General features: G+C 39.7%; 1 protein-coding gene across 1 annotated transcript in view; it reads right to left on the reverse strand.

The window, feature by feature from the left end:
• Nucleotides 1–938: 938 nt before the first annotated feature.
• The window catches only part of akt1 (v-akt murine thymoma viral oncogene homolog 1), a 52,351-nt gene continuing 37,421 nt past the window's right edge, over nucleotides 939–15,868 (reverse strand). Inside the window, exons 8-14 of the mRNA XM_027172419.2 lie at nucleotides 13,163–13,231; nucleotides 12,938–13,063; nucleotides 11,521–11,649; nucleotides 5,631–5,845; nucleotides 5,257–5,344; nucleotides 4,793–4,895; nucleotides 939–3,273 (exon numbers count right to left, since the gene is read on the reverse strand). Of these exons, the coding sequence (XP_027028220.1) occupies nucleotides 3,194–3,273; nucleotides 4,793–4,895; nucleotides 5,257–5,344; nucleotides 5,631–5,845; nucleotides 11,521–11,649; nucleotides 12,938–13,063; nucleotides 13,163–13,231 (810 nt within the window). The 3' untranslated portion in view covers nucleotides 939–3,193. The remainder of the gene's footprint in view (nucleotides 3,274–4,792; nucleotides 4,896–5,256; nucleotides 5,345–5,630; nucleotides 5,846–11,520; nucleotides 11,650–12,937; nucleotides 13,064–13,162; nucleotides 13,232–15,868) is intronic.

Consider the following 15,868-nt stretch of genomic DNA (forward strand, 5'->3'; position numbering starts at 1 on the left):
CAGCATTCAACATGATGATTCCTCAGCATCTGACAGGAAACTGGGCACCAACACCACCCTCTGGAACTGGATTCTGGACTTCCTGACTGGGAGATTCTGCCTTCTCTGGTCCTTTGGTGGCTTAGTCAGTCTGGATAGGGAACAGCTTATCCAACATCACTGCACTCAGCACCGGTGCCAACTACAAGGGGTCCTGCATTGTACTGTACTGTTTGCATACATGCCCTTTATGTAGTACAGTGTAGGTCTTTGTAGTGTAATTAGTTGCTCCTGGAGGAAAGGTTTTTCGTTTTACTGTGTACTCTTTCAGCTATATATGAAGCTATATATGCTTCAAAACTGACAAAAAAAAAAAAAAGCTTTCTTTTAATTGAAATCGGAAAACACAAATTTCACCGTTCTAAGGATTCTGCCAATATTGTTAAAACTGGAGACTTTTTTCATTATCAAATTTAATAGCCTATTTACAGAAGGCTTGACCATGTCAATTTATTTTGCCTTGTTAGATTAGACATTTTTAATTAGGTTATTATTAAATCACAGAGTTACTATAGACACAATAACATATTAGAAAAGCACATAGATATAAAACTGTGATTTGGTCACATCTGCTGTAGAACTTTAATCAATCAACACTTTTTGACCAATCAGATTCAAGAATTCATCAGCACCAGGATATAAAAAGAGTTTAAAGACCAGCTGTGGAGAACATTCAGGAGTGCAGACTGAGTGTAACTCCAACATGAGCTCAGTCACTGTCTCATTATTTTTGTGTACTCCTACTGATGTGTCCTCTGTGCCCTGAAATTATAGTGATAGTCTAGTGGTTAAGGTGTTGGTCTACCAATTGGAAGGTTGTGAGTTCGAATCCCAGGTCCACCAAGCTACCACTTTTGGATAAGGGCATCTGTTAAATGCTGCAAATGATCAACCAACACTTTTAGCCAAACTTTTTTTTTTTATTTGCTCAATTCCACAGAAAAAATTGAAGCCATATAAACAGATGTGCGTACAAAGTTTATATTATTCGTATACTAAAGTTTGTGTCTTAGAGAGTAGAGGAAAGGCAGCTGAAAAGCAAAATATCTCCCCATTTCAAAAAAAAAAAAAAAAAAAAGTATGAGAAAACGTATGCATATGTAACAATTGGGCCTTAAAGAAGCAATAAGAAGATTTATACGTAATACACAATGTGGAATGTTAGAAGGTTGAAATAAACAAACACGCTTCATTCTTTTCTGTTGTCTGGTCACCTGCTCGGTATGAGACCATTTATATGCAACAAAGTTTTCTTATCGCTTCTTCAAACAGAAAGAAAGAAAAAAAAAAAGACAGAGAGGGGGAAAAAAGCATTTACATTCATTTACCCATGTTGGAGTTTAGCCTGATGATTACTACATGAAATCTGAACACTGATCAGAGTAATGCACTTAAATAGAGTGACGATTCGAAAAGAAGTCACTTTAAAAAAAAAAACATGTTCATGGACCTTAGCTTAACAGATTCTCTAACTGTACAAGTCTCATTTCAGTATCTGTACATGCACTGTACTGGATTGTATCTGAAAACAATTTCATGGTATTTACACCTTGCAATAGATTAATAGATGTTTGTGTCACCTTCAAGCGTAAAGGAGCTTCAGGTAAGGTTTTGTTTTTCTTTCATTGTTACAGACTTCATAAATCAAATTAAATTACACTCATATCCATGTATCACTGGAGCTTATTTCATTCTTTCTAAATCAGCATTTTAAGTGCCAAAGCTGGTAAAAGCCATAAACATCGTGGGCGAGTGTGTTACTGGAAATGACTCGAACTCATCGATCAAATAATCAAGCTCAAATTCTCTCCACGCCTTTAGTTTGTAAACTTTGCGTGTTCGGTTTTACATGTAGCTCCTCTATGATATGAGTAATGCCGAAATGTACAAACGTTACAACATCTGAAGCAGAGAAGAGTCTATCTGCTGGTTTTTTAATATATAAATATCGAACACATCCAGGTGTAAAAAAAAAAAAAAAAAAAAAAAAAAATGTCCAAAAGGTCGCAAGCTGGTTCTGCCACTCGGGTCCCTTGGTTTCGGAGCCAAAGTTTGTAAGAAAGTCCTTAAAGTTGTTAGAGTAGTTCTACCTGTAGTACCTCACTGAGGCTGTGCAATGTGCACTGCAAAAATGCACTTAATACAGAAAACAACCAAAAACAGGAAGTAGGAAAAAGAAAGACAATGCAGACTGGAAGAAAAGTACCCAGACAAGATTATTATGAAACACACGGCCTGTGGGATAACGTTCAATCCTGAAGAGTTTGATGTATCGGTGCATTTTTTTTTGTTTAAGTTATTATAATGAGAACTCATGACTGCTTTGAGGACTGAAAGAAAAAAAAAAGAAGAAAAAAAAAAAAGAAAATCAGTTCCTAAAGACTGAATTGGCTTCGTTTCAAACTTTACCACTGTACTAGAATCAATCTATTATTATGCTACAGTATTGCACATTTAGTACAAATGATTATAAATGCAGGCTGGAATTGTAGCCTAAAGCCAGGGCTGCTGGGGGTGGGGGTGGTGGGGTGTGTGGTTAAGGGGTGCAAAGCAATTTCAGTCCATACATCTAGAAGTGAACTGATTAATACAGGCTAGGCAAAGTTCTGCTTAATTGAAATGCTGCGATACACTTTTTTTTTCCAAAACGTTTTCTTGAATTCAGTCTTTCAGTGTATAAAAACGTACAAACATTTCAGTTGGTCCGAACGATTGGTCGTCTTCTTCTTCTTCTTTTTTTTTATTTTTTAAATACAAGTAAAACAAGTATATTTGGCATTTCATCAAATCTTCTGTAAATATCTGACTGTTTATGAAGTGCTATAAAACCTGTGAGCTGATGTACTCTGTGTGTTTTCTTTCTTACATCCGCTGTATTAAAATAAAAATCATCAGATGGTAGGAGGTCACGACAGAAAATAATAATAGTTGGAAGGTTGAAGTTTTATCGTTCACAATAATATGAAATGTAAAGCGATCCTAATCTGAAGCGGATATAATCCAGGAGAAGGCTTGCCTTTACACTTAGGCCAGGTTGTGAATATAGGGGGAAATGTGACGTTCATCAGTGGTGCAAAAGAGCATCAGCTACCCGAAGTACCCAGCAGAGGGTGCTGGACTCAGTGGCGTGGAGGCTGATATGGGAATGCGGTGTCTAACAGGTTCCACTGGCTGAGTAGGAGAACTTGGGAAAGTGGGGTCTCCTCTCGCTGTCGAACGGCTCCATGTTTTCATCTGCGTGTGTGAGAGAGAGAGAATGGCAGAATAATAATTCCTTTTAGATTTTCAAAAATATTAATAAATAAAAATAATAAGAAAGCAGAGTAAGAAGGAAGACAAAACAGATGTGCTGTTAGAGGAAAACAATCCTGTTAGTTGACTTTTTTCCTACAACAGCTTGTCCTGAGGTCCTTTATTTCTAATACACCACAGCAATTTCCCAACAATGATTTATTAATGAACATCGTGTTATGCTTTTTATCCATTTAAAGTTAGTCCACATTATTACTTATGTTCCACTATAAACAATCCATACCAGACCAGCTCATTTACAGAAAGCTTCACTGCTTGTTAAATAAAAATAATACACTTTGTAGAAAGAGAGAGACAGAGTTTTTCTCACATGTTCTCAAACCAAGTCATGGAAAATCCCCTTTTCCTGTATGTTTGAATGTTAGGTAGCTGCTTCTGAGCTGTAGTAGGAACAAGACAGGAAAGAAAAGGGCTACGCCAGGACAAGGCTTGGAGACGGTGCCTTAACATGCTGTGGGCTGGTAAACCAGAGGTATTTCTAATTTTCCAGCAGGGGTGAAGCTCACTCTGTGAAATCTCTGCTATCCAGCTATGCGGCTATATATAAAAAGGGGACGTTTTGTACTTGCTCAAAAATACAACTGAATGGGAAGAAATTCACTTCAGCTAACAGTTTGTTTAAGGAATCTCCAACAATCAAAGTTCTGGCACCAAAATCTTCAAGACGGTGAAATCTCTGAGATGTGAAAGGGCCAGCATTGTCCCAGTGTACAATTCATCTTCATTAATAGCTTTATTCTGGTCAGGGTCACAGTAGGTGTGAAGCCTTAAGGCAGGACTATACAAACGCATACACAAACTCATTCACACCTGGGGCAATTTAGCATAGCCACTCCACCTTCTGAGATATGGAAGGAACCTAGAGGACCTGCAGGAAACCCATGCAGACACAGGGAAATACCAGAAACTCCACACAGACAGCACAAAACAGCTGAAGACCTTCAGTTTCCAGGTAGCATGAGTGACAGCGACCATTGGCGACTAGATTTGTGTCCAGCGATGCAACAAATTTGAGAACAAGTTTAAAGTTATGCAAATATGGAGCGACTTCCTGCAGCAACTAATGGAAATGAACACGGGAGAGTGCACACTGCTTCTCCTTAATCTTGTACATAACATGATGCATATATATGTTGCTGAATTTTGTATACAAGCGGCCAGATCTTCCTCCAGTTTGTCATTATTTTAGCGGAAAAAACTGATCTGAAACGCTTGCCGTGCCACCCACTGATAAATGTTAATACTACAGCAACCAGTAGTAGGAATTCCACCTGGTGACTTCATACAGCAGTTATAAAATCTCTGTGTATGAACATAGCATCATCCAAACTCAAGATTAAACCCAGGGTCCCTGGAGCGGTGAGGTGGCTGTGTTATCCGTTGCCCCACCACTGTGCCGCCTCGCCCCAGTGTACCTGCAGCTTCACATAAAGATAAATACCTTCTCCCGGTGGTGTGATAGTGATGGTCTGTGCAGTGAATTCCTCATCAAAATATCTTGTATCTGTTTCTGAGGTAACCTGGGGCTTGAACGGAGGTATCAGCTGAGAGGACAGACAGGAAGAGAGAGAGAGAATAAATAAGTTAGACCAGTTCTAGAGTTTTTTGTGTCTACTGTTACTACTGTACTAATCAGAAACAAGGCTTTTGTGTTGCACTGAAAAAATCGCCTTGATAAAACACTCAGCAGCTTTCGTCTGCACTGTGAAAAACTCAAGGGATGAGCATAAGACCAACCCTTATTTACAGTGCGAGTCGCAGCTGAGGGTGTGATCACAACAAATCCATATCTCAGGGTGTTGTGTTTCACTTTAACCCTAACACTAAATCTAGTCTTATTAGGTCTAGTGGTAGTCGTACCACAATAAATAAACACAGACAAGACAAAAACAGTCATCATTTTACCTTTTTCTCATAAACATCTTGCCACACGATTCCAGCGAAAAACTTGTGCCGCATGATTTCTTTCGCGTCGTCAGGCCCACCTCCTAACCTAAATAACAAGCATTAAAAGAATAGTTTAATCAGTGTGCGAAATGTTGCCAGTACTTTTTCCACTCACTTACAACTTGAATTATTATTGAATTTCTTCAGCTATAAAACTACACCGCTAACTGCTTAACATCTGACTGGCATCATCTTCACATAACAATACTTAGTCTTCTACACAGAATAACATTATGCATTGTAAACGCAATTAAGTCATAATTACGTACGATAAATGGATCAACGGTGTTCTGACATTTAGATTAATGTGTGCGACTGAAGCTCTCGCTTACCGCTGTTTGGGATCTTTCTTGAGAAGGCCAGAGAGCAGCGATTTAGCCTCAGGGGCGAGTGTACGGGGAAAGCGGATGTCCTCCATTAGGATGAGCTCAAACAGGCGCTCGTGGTCCTGGTTATAGAAGGGCAGGCGGCCACACATCATCTCGTACATAACCACGCCCAGGCCCCACCAGTCTACAGCACGGCCGTAATCGTTATCCTCCAGTACCTGCAACACATCCAATATCACTCAATACTGAATAGCGTGCTAACAGATTCATCCTAAATTATTAGCAAGTGTCCAATTTTATATGTAGCACTACAAAGACAGAGCCAAAGTCTACACTGTGCTAATTCCCATTACATCTGATCATACAGTTAATTGAAAGACTGCAATTAAATCCTGTGATACACTGTCTGTTCCACTTGGTGGCGCTGTAATACATTATTATACTGCTCACTCCAAATCCTCCTCCAGCAATAACACACATTTCAGCCTCCTAGTCTCTACAATCTCCACCACAATCCTTTAAAACATTCACACATCCAGTGGCCAACAGCCTAAAAGTAAATAGTGTACTTTACTGTAGCCTCTTACTGGAAAAAGTCTAAACTAACAGCAGAACACCACTAAACATTGCCCTCGTGAGCATGAACACGCTCTACAAAAAGAGAAACAGACATGAATGAAACAATACTTCATCAGGATGCCGCCTTGTTACAAAAGACTCTCATATGTTAAGATAAGAGGATATATATTCTCGTCATACTCAATGAACTGCAGATTAAAAAAAAAAGTTGTGATTTAATATGGACGGCCACTTTCCAGGACTTGGGGTGCTGGTGGTCAGGCATCAGCTACCAGCTGGCATAAGGGGCTAGAGATAGCATTTCTCTCAGGAGCCAGGAACATCGTGTCAGCACACTCTCTGCCTGCAGCTACCAAACTACCAGAGATGGAGCTTAACTTGGGCAGGAACCGGTAGCACTGAGAAGAGTTAAACTGTGTCGCTTGGTCTCAGGAAAGCTAGTCATCTTATGCAGGATTCTTCAGCTGATCGTGTATCCGATAACATTCAGCCGCGTGTACAAAATGCAAGAGCCGCCACAGAGAAGTGCTTATATTACACTTTGCTCATGCTTATAGTTGCTTTTCTACATTTCAAGTAAAGGGCAAACATGCCAAGTCCATTTCTTGTGTTACTCATTACAAACAGGTATAAAATCAAACCGAACTGATAGAAGAGAAATGGAATCAGGGAACCGAAACGAAACTCAGAAGCAAACACTTATTTTGCATGGTGCAAAAGCCGCAAACAGGAAGCCTCAAATCTGGAACAGAAACGTTAATGTGAAATCTGAGTTAATGGCTAATAAAATGGTTTCTTTCCTATTCCATATATAGTCCACTAGCTTAGTACTTACATCCTACTTTCAGAGTGCTAAATGTTTCTGCATCAGCATCATATTTCTAAGATTTGCGGGGTAGATGTGGCATCCGCAGGGGTAGATGTGGCATCCACAGGGGTAGATGTGGCATATCGCCTGTTCAGTAAATGTTACTATTCATGAAGAACTTATTCATAATTCCATATAGTATGCATATTGTTAAAATACTAATTATATTTTGCTCATCTTTCTAGATTTGAAGAGCAGCAAATTCATCTAGTTAAGTTAGAAGCGCAAACAGGGGTCCGTTGGAACATAAATCGGAGCTGCCCCCTGTTTACTCTCAACATTTTCAGCAGAGGAAGAGCAGCCCACAGGACAGGGTTACCAGGTTCACATTTTTATGCAAATGTGGACTATAAATATTCTGTTTTACACCAAATACACCATTGTTTTATAGCGAATAATCAAATCCAATTAGAAGGAAGTAGAAATGCTATGGTGTACTGAATGATCTTTGCAGCCAAACTCAAAGTTCTGACAATTTCAGTTTTTTTATGTGGAATTTAAAATGTAGGTTTACAGTGAGGGTAAAACTGACTTTGGGCTCAAAACGAGCCGTTAGACTGTATAGTGGATCATTGTATACTGTAGACTCTCGTCTATCTATTACGGGTTTAAAAATAAACAAACAAACAAACAAACAAATAAATAAGTCACTCGATAGAGCATGAGTCGAGTATGATAGCCTCTCAGTGCAATTGTGTTTGAGCTGATTATTAATGCGGTCCTGCCATACTTAAACCTATGGTCAAGAGCAGTGACCGATATAATGCCATATGGCTTCAATGAAACTTTCCGTGAATGTTTTTTCAGCATAAAACTTTAATATGTTTGTAGCTTAGTCAGCTTACCCAGACTAGGGACAGCATGTAGCCAGCTATCATGTTTACTGACAAGGTATTAACACTGTATATTGGATTTATTAACAACCTGTGGTAAATTTTTATGGGCTACATGCAGGAGCAAAAAAGTGTGTGTGTCTGTGTGTGTGTGAGAGAGAGAGAGAGAGAGACTGTGTACACATGTCCTTATCAATACAAACACAGCTGCTAAGTCCAATAGCTTTCGAAATCTACCATTTTATTATATTAGGCCTGCCTACATCTTGCCTAAAAGGTTTTCATTTTGTTCAGTCTGCTTTAGGAATGCTACGATTTGGAATGCGAGACCAGACACATTATAAAATATTAAAAATATGTGTTTCTGTTCGGAGCAAACTGACTGGTTGTATTTTAATCCGTTCCCGACCCTTTCTAACTCCTGGTTAGAAAACGAAGAGAACATCGAGTTAGTATGAGCTACATATACATGATAAATTGTGATAAATGAGCTAAGTATCATGTATTACTATGTATATTATGTATTACTTTTAGTCTCAGACGTACATAAAGATTAAAAACTGTACTCAGAAGTAAGTACACTAGTGTGCAAGTTGTTCTTTAATGTATACGGACACACTGCAGTTCATGGAGCCAAGATGGGGCTCGTCATCTTTAAGGTGCTGACTGCGTGTGAACTACATATCGGCAGTAAATACTGCAATTCTAATAAATTCTTTAGTGAGAAAAAGAAAAAGAGGGGAAAAAAACCACAAGGCACACTTCCTCTCATTGTAATCGTCAGCCTAAAGATTCAGGTAGAGGGATAATGTAGAGTTTTGAAGGTTCAACTGGTTTTTGCCCAGCATGTTAAGTTTACGACAAAACACGCAGGAAGTATTATAAAGTACTCAGTGACCAGATTGGATTTGGAATATCAGTAAAAGACTCGCATTAAAACTATGGTGGTTATTATTATTATTAATAAGTTTTCCATTTAATTAGCCTTTGACAATGCAGTTAATCCAAACCCCAACCCCAGGTTGATAAACAAATAATGTGTTATATCTGTGAAAAGGTCGTGAATAGAAAGATCTAGAGTTCCAATAAACAACCAAAATATTATTGCTGTCCACATTTAAATAATATTCATGAAAAAAAATGTAATCTGTACTGAGTGAGTTTGTGAAATTTATTTTACACTCGAGTCCCTGGCTGAGGCTGCATCCCGGTTTAAGACCCGCTGCATTAAAGATGCAGTTAGTCATTTTTACAACCCTCTGCTTGTCATATTTCAATGACACTAGCAACCGCATACTCCCTCTGTATTGCACAATAAAAAAAGAAAGAGCTTTACTAATGATTCATTTAAAAATATTCAGACCGCACCTTAATAGATAACTGTTTGGAATGATTACAAAGACAACTTTCTAATTCAGAGAATAGTTCCCGTGTTGGACCACAACTCCTTGTACGAAGCTTGTGAAGGGGTCTGGGATGGTGTATACGTTTCTGCTACCTCACTGTATACTAATTTACAAGGCAGTCTCTGTTGGGTCATGTGCCCATATTAAAGACTTTTTGCCCTAGTGTTTGTATATCGCAGCAGTGTGTGGAGTCGTCATTCTAGAGAGCAGGTCAGGGTGAACGCTGTGCCCTCAGAGGGGGAGACTAAGCCCATGGTGGTAAGGTGAAGCCAGCGTGCTGCTTGGATTACTAATTGCTCTCTATTTCCAGCGCCTCTGTCGTGTGACTCACAGAGAAGCAGAGACAGACAGCTGGGCTTGCAGCTGCCCCTTATATGTAGAAAAGCAGCACAGCTGTGGAGCTGCCAGGAGTCCAGGAGCCAAAGCCTATCCCTCATACATACATACACACACACACACACACACACACACACACACACACACACACAGACTGCACCAAGTTTGCACAGTTACACGATCACCCCCCCAGGGAAGCTTGAAGGCTTCCTCAGAAGCACTGTGTACACATATACACACAAGAGGGACACCTATTTTCATCCACCTGTCATCTTGTACAAACACGAGGGGACACGCATATTCTATACACGCAGATTCTATCAAAACGAGATGAAATTAAAACAAACAAAATAACCAAACAAACCAAAAACATTTCTAATTAAACGTCTAATTTAGAGTGCCTAACAAAAACGGATTTATTTATATGATTTATTAAGGTCGCCTCCTCTTCTCCCCTTTCGCCTCTCAGTTCCTAAACATATCTCCAAACCTAAAACTCACCATACAAACGATACACTTAGCAATGTTTTTGCTGGGCCACAAACACCCTATAGCTACTATGTGGATTAGGGCTGCATCACTGTTAAATAATGAACAGATTTTATATTATCCCAGGTAGCATTATGATTATTTTTTTGTTTTTGTATCAGTGTGTGGTGGACTATCATTGCGTGCTCACGTCTCTTGTCACGCAGGTTCTTCATTCTGATTCTCTCTACGCAAACATCCAGTGAAAGAATGTCTGAGTGTATCCTGAGTGACCGTTTCTCTCGGTCTCTCTCTGGCCTGGTGGAATATTCCCAGACGGAAAGGCATTCCATAGCCCTGTGCCCAAACAACAAGCTCATTGTTTATGGCAGAACAACCTGTAACACAGCCCACCGGAGAGGTCGCACAGTTTCCACAGCGACCTCCTCCTCCTCCTCCTCACCAATAGGTCTCAAAAAAAAAAAAAAAAGGACGAGAAAAAAAAACTTAGGCTGTGCTGTCAAGTCACCATGAGGAGAAAGAGGTGAGATGGCATATAGGCAGGGAAATATTGGCAGCTCTATTTAGGTAAGGATTCTCAGGAGAGCTTCTAGATGTTTCAAAAGATTTAACAGGTAAACAGACTGTGAGATAAATCGTGACGAGGTCCTAGTTAACTAGAGGAGCTTAAATGTCGAGTACATAGTCAAGCAGTGAGAATGACATTGACGTCCATCTCCTGGCCAAAAATGACATTTTGCTCGGTTGATCCTTCTATATAATCCATTACATCCAGTTTAGGTCTATGAAAGATTTATCAGACGTTACAACTATGGCGGTCATGTCTAACTACGTCAGCACGTGGGTATGCGTCAGCTGAGGCGCGAGGGGGCTTTCGGTAACAGAGAGTCCGTTCGACTGGCATCAAAAGCTCACATGCCTTGCTGATCTCCCAGTAAATACCAAACTGAGGCGACAGTGTCGATACAGGCACCCTTCACCCGGAAAACATTCTTCGTGCACGCGCACACACACACACACACACACACACACACACACACACACACACACATACACACACACACACACGCACACCTATCATGTTACTGTTTAAGTGCCATATGTCATACCTGCACACAACAGTGAGAGCCACACCCCAACACTATCACAATGTGTGTATCGACAGCTGCTCCTCACCTCAACTTTCCTGAGGTGGAGTAAATCATTCACTCTTAAAGGGACAAGAACAGAACTGCTATCCTTACACACAACACGCACTGGACTAGTGCTTTGGCGATGAAATCAATTATTATTTATTTATTATTCAAAATGCTTGAAAGGACCTGATGGTCACTAGTCTAGTTTCAGTGAACCGTGTATTTGTGTGTGGTGTGTGTGTTTACCTCAGGAGCCAGATACTCTGGTGTGCCGCAGAAGGTCTTCATAGTGGCTCCGTCCGTTATGCCCTCTTTACAAAGCCCAAAGTCAGTGATCTTTATGTGGCCATCTTTATCCAGCATCAGATTTTCCAGCTAAAGGACCAGAACAAGAAAGAAGCAAGAGGTTTATGAGCAAGAGCCAGATTCAGTTTTCCAGTTCCATGTTCATTGCATTCAGGTGGGTATATGTCTAAACCATAAAGACATCATCTATGAAGCTTTAGAAGCCATTGTCTGGGTGATGTCACAAAAATTTATTTCAAATAAATGCAACATGTTTTAAGCACAGCACCAAAAAAAACTGTTCCGTTGTGCTTTTCTGTGATGCAGCAAAAAAAAAAAGAAAAGAAAAAAAAAGCAAGCATCCATTCATTCGATATCATATTCAACAGAATTAAACTCAACACAACTTGATTCAAACCAATAGCTGTACAAAAGGGAGCAGTGAGCACCACTGGCTCAACACAGTGGGTGTGTGTAAGCACTCTGTGTGTGTGTGTGTGTGTGTGTGTGTGTGTGTGTGTATACGTGCGAGTGTATGTGTGTGCTGCAGAGGTTTAATATCAGCATGTCCTCTCTCTGTCTCTTGGGCTACTTAAAGTCACCTGGCAGCTGTAGCTCACACGTGGCCAGAGGCCCAGGCACACCAGTCAGCACAAACTGCCCCATCCTGCTACTCTGGCAATTTCAGAGGAACCATAGCACATCCCGAGCACAGCTTAAAGAAAGCGAGGGGGGACAGGACAGAGCGAAAGAAAACGGCAAATTAGAGCCGTTAGAGCCGAGAGCGAGTGAACACAAGGGGTGAAGAACAGAGATCGCTCAGTGCTCGGTTCTGAGTATCACTTCTTGTGAACTCCACCAGTTTCTTCTAGTAGAGCTGATATCTGAGGTGGGGAAATGTTATTTTAGTGCTCTGCTACGGTGCAAATGGATGAAGCACATGAAGGATGATATAACCGTTCTATTGCTATTTAAGGAAATATGATTCAAGATAGTTTATGGGAGGTTGATATCTGTACTGTGTGTGCGTGTGTGTGTGTGCATGTGTGTGTTTCTATTTTAGTGGGGAAATATTTGACAGTTCTAACCTTGTTCGGACATCTCTTTGGACCCAAAGCGCAAAATGCTATTTTCCAAAAACTGATGGTTTTTAAAATAAAAAATAATTAAAAACACCCATGTTTCCTTTTGGCTAGTTTGGTTAAGGTTCAGGTTAAATTTACCTACAGTTGCCCCATTAATCACCTGCAGTAATAATTATGTCTGTGAAACTTTACCAAAAGAATGTGTGTGTGTGTGTGTGTGTGTGTGTTTGTCACCAATAGATGAACTTAAAGCTCTGTTCCTCTAATCAAATAAAGATTTCGTCTTGCATCACCTTCAGGTCGCGGTAAACGACGTTCCTCTCCAAGTGCAGATAGTCCAGTGCAGAGACGATTTCTGCTCCATAGAAGCGTGCCCGGTCTTCAGAGAATACCCGGTCCCGTGACAAGTGGAAGAAAAGCTATTGGGGGAAAAAAAGGGTTGAATATTTATTGCCTTCAGCCACAAAGACCGCTTCAGCTAACTAAGTGAATTAGTTCAGGCGCCATTCCACGCTCACCTCTCCTCCGTTTGCGTACTCCATGACGAAGCACAAGCGGTCGTGTGTTTGGAACGAGTATTTCAGCCCCTTCAAAGTGAATCAGTTCAACACAAACACTTGGATTAAAAAACAACAACAACAACAAACTTGCACAGACCCAGTTCAAACATTCTAACCAGCTTGACTCTCAAAGTTCAACACAAATGTCTAACAAATTTCAGGAGATCTACAGTAGCAACAGTTTTAAATGCAAAATAATAAAAAAACAAGTAAACACCTTTGCACTGTAAACATCATGTAAAGCAGCTCAGCTTGTAAAGCAGAACAAACACTTCCTCCTTTTGTATGGTGTTATTTTTGTTTTTAATCCTAACCGTTTCCCTGCTGTTACTGATCTTATTTTCTGGCCTTGTTCTGGCTCGCTTTCACAAAATGTACAGTAACTTCATGTGTGCGATTAAATAAAAAGTATTTGATGAAAACTTTAAACAAATTAGTGTTTTTTTTAACCAGTTGCCTTCATCCAAATACCAAATACATAAGTAACTGAATTTAACAGTGAACGTAAAAAATTTCTTCCCTCTTTTTCAGTGAATTGTTTTTACTGGTTCATTTCTCTCCCACCTAAAACATACAGTACAAATAAACACAATGGAAAGACTTCACAAAACGACTAAACTTCTATGTTGACTGACTATATATATATATAAAATATGTAACTCAATAAAATAAACACTTTAGTTTGTAGATTGTTGAGTATTTATGTGAACTGATTTGCAAATAATGGGTTATTTCATTTAAACATGGCTTGAAACAAAACTTGGAATAAATATAATTTTTTATATTAATTATAATGAAAACCAACCAAACTTTTAACATCCTGCTGTCTGCACTATTATATTCACCAGGTGTAGAAGTGTGTATTATATTCACCAGGTAGAGGAGTGTGTATTATATTCACCAGGTAGAGGAGTGTGTATTATATTCACCAGGTAGAGGAGTGTGTATTATATTCACCAGGTGTAGAAGTGTGTATTATATTCACCAGGTGTAGAAGTGTGTATTATATGCACCAGGTGTAGAAGTGTGTATTATATTCACCAGGTAGAGGAGTGTGTATTATATTCACCAGGTGTAGAAGTGTGTATTATATGCACCAGGTGTAGAAGTGTGTATTATATGCACCAGGTGTAGAAGTGTGTATTATATGCACCAGGTGTAGAAGTGTGTATTATATGCACCAGGTGTAGAAGTGTGTATTATATTCACCAGGTAGAGGAGTGTGTATTATATGCACCAGGTGTAGAAGTGTGTATTATATTCACCAGGTAGAGGAGTGTGTATTATATGCACCAGGTGTAGAAGTGTGTATTATATGCACCAGGTGTAGAAGTGTGTATTATATTCACCAGGTGTAGAAGTGTGTATTATGTTCACCAGGTGTAGAAGTGTGTATTATGTTCACCAGGTGTAGAAGTGTGTATTATGTTCACCAGGTGTAGAAGTGTGTATTATGTTCACCAGGTAGAGGAGTGTGTATTATATTCAGCAGGTAGAGGAGTGTGTATTATATTCAGCAGGTAGAGGAGTGTGTATTATGTTCACCAGGTAGAGGAGTGTGTATTATGTTCACCAGGTAGAGGAGTGTGTATTATATTCACCAGGTGTAGAAGTGTGTATTATATTCACCAGGTAGAGGAGTGTGTATTATGTTCACCAGGTAGAGGAGTGTGTATTATATTCACCAGGTAGAGGAGTGTGTATTATGTTCACCAGGTAGAGGAGTGTGTATTATGTTCACCAGGTAGAGGAGTGTGTATTATGTTCACCAGGTAGAGGAGTGTGTATTATATTCACCAGGTGTAGAAGTGTGTATTATATTCACCAGGTAGAGGAGTGTGTATTATATTCACCAGGTAGAGGAGTGTGTATTATATTCACCAGGTGTAGAAGTGTGTATTATATTCACCAGGTGTAGAAGTGTGTATTATATTCACCAGGTGTAGAAGTGTGTATTATATTCACCAGGTGTAGAAGTGTGTATTATATTCACCAGGTGTAGAAGTGTGTATTATGTTCACCAGGTGTAGAAGTGTGTATTATGTTCACCAGGTGTAGAAGTGTGTATTATATTCACCAGGTAGAGGAGTGTGTATTATATTCACCAGGTAGAGGAGTGTGTATTATATTCACCAGGTAGAGGAGTGTGTATTATATTCAGCAGGTAGAGGAGTGTGTATTATATTCACCAGGTAGAGGAGTGTGTATTATATTCACCAGGTAGAGGAGTGTGTATTATGTTCACCAGGTAGAGGAGTGTGTATTATGTTCACCAGGTAGAGGAGTGTGTATTATGTTCACCAGGTAGAGGAGTGTGTTCAGTGGCAGACTGCTGTCTCTGTCATGCTCCACTACAAGAACATCTGACTGCTTTAGTGGTGCAGCGGCTCGCCCGTGTGTTTTCTATCACCTTTAAGTTCAAGTTCATCATCTTCACTAAATGGACTTATTTAGTGCTTTAAATGAATAAGATTTGCACTCGTCTGAATTTAAATCTAACATATCTCTATGACCATAAACGGCGAAACAAACAGCAACATTAAGTGTTGCTCATCTGTGAGGCTAAACACATCCTGTACATGATCTGCTTCTACAATTCCTGTAGTGATTACAGCCCACTACACTGCCAATGGATTGAAATCCCAGACAAAAACCTAAAATAGC

This window comes from Tachysurus fulvidraco, chromosome 12, assembly GCF_022655615.1.
Source record: "Tachysurus fulvidraco isolate hzauxx_2018 chromosome 12, HZAU_PFXX_2.0, whole genome shotgun sequence".
In the NCBI taxonomy this organism is placed as follows: domain Eukaryota; kingdom Metazoa; phylum Chordata; class Actinopteri; order Siluriformes; family Bagridae; genus Tachysurus; species Tachysurus fulvidraco.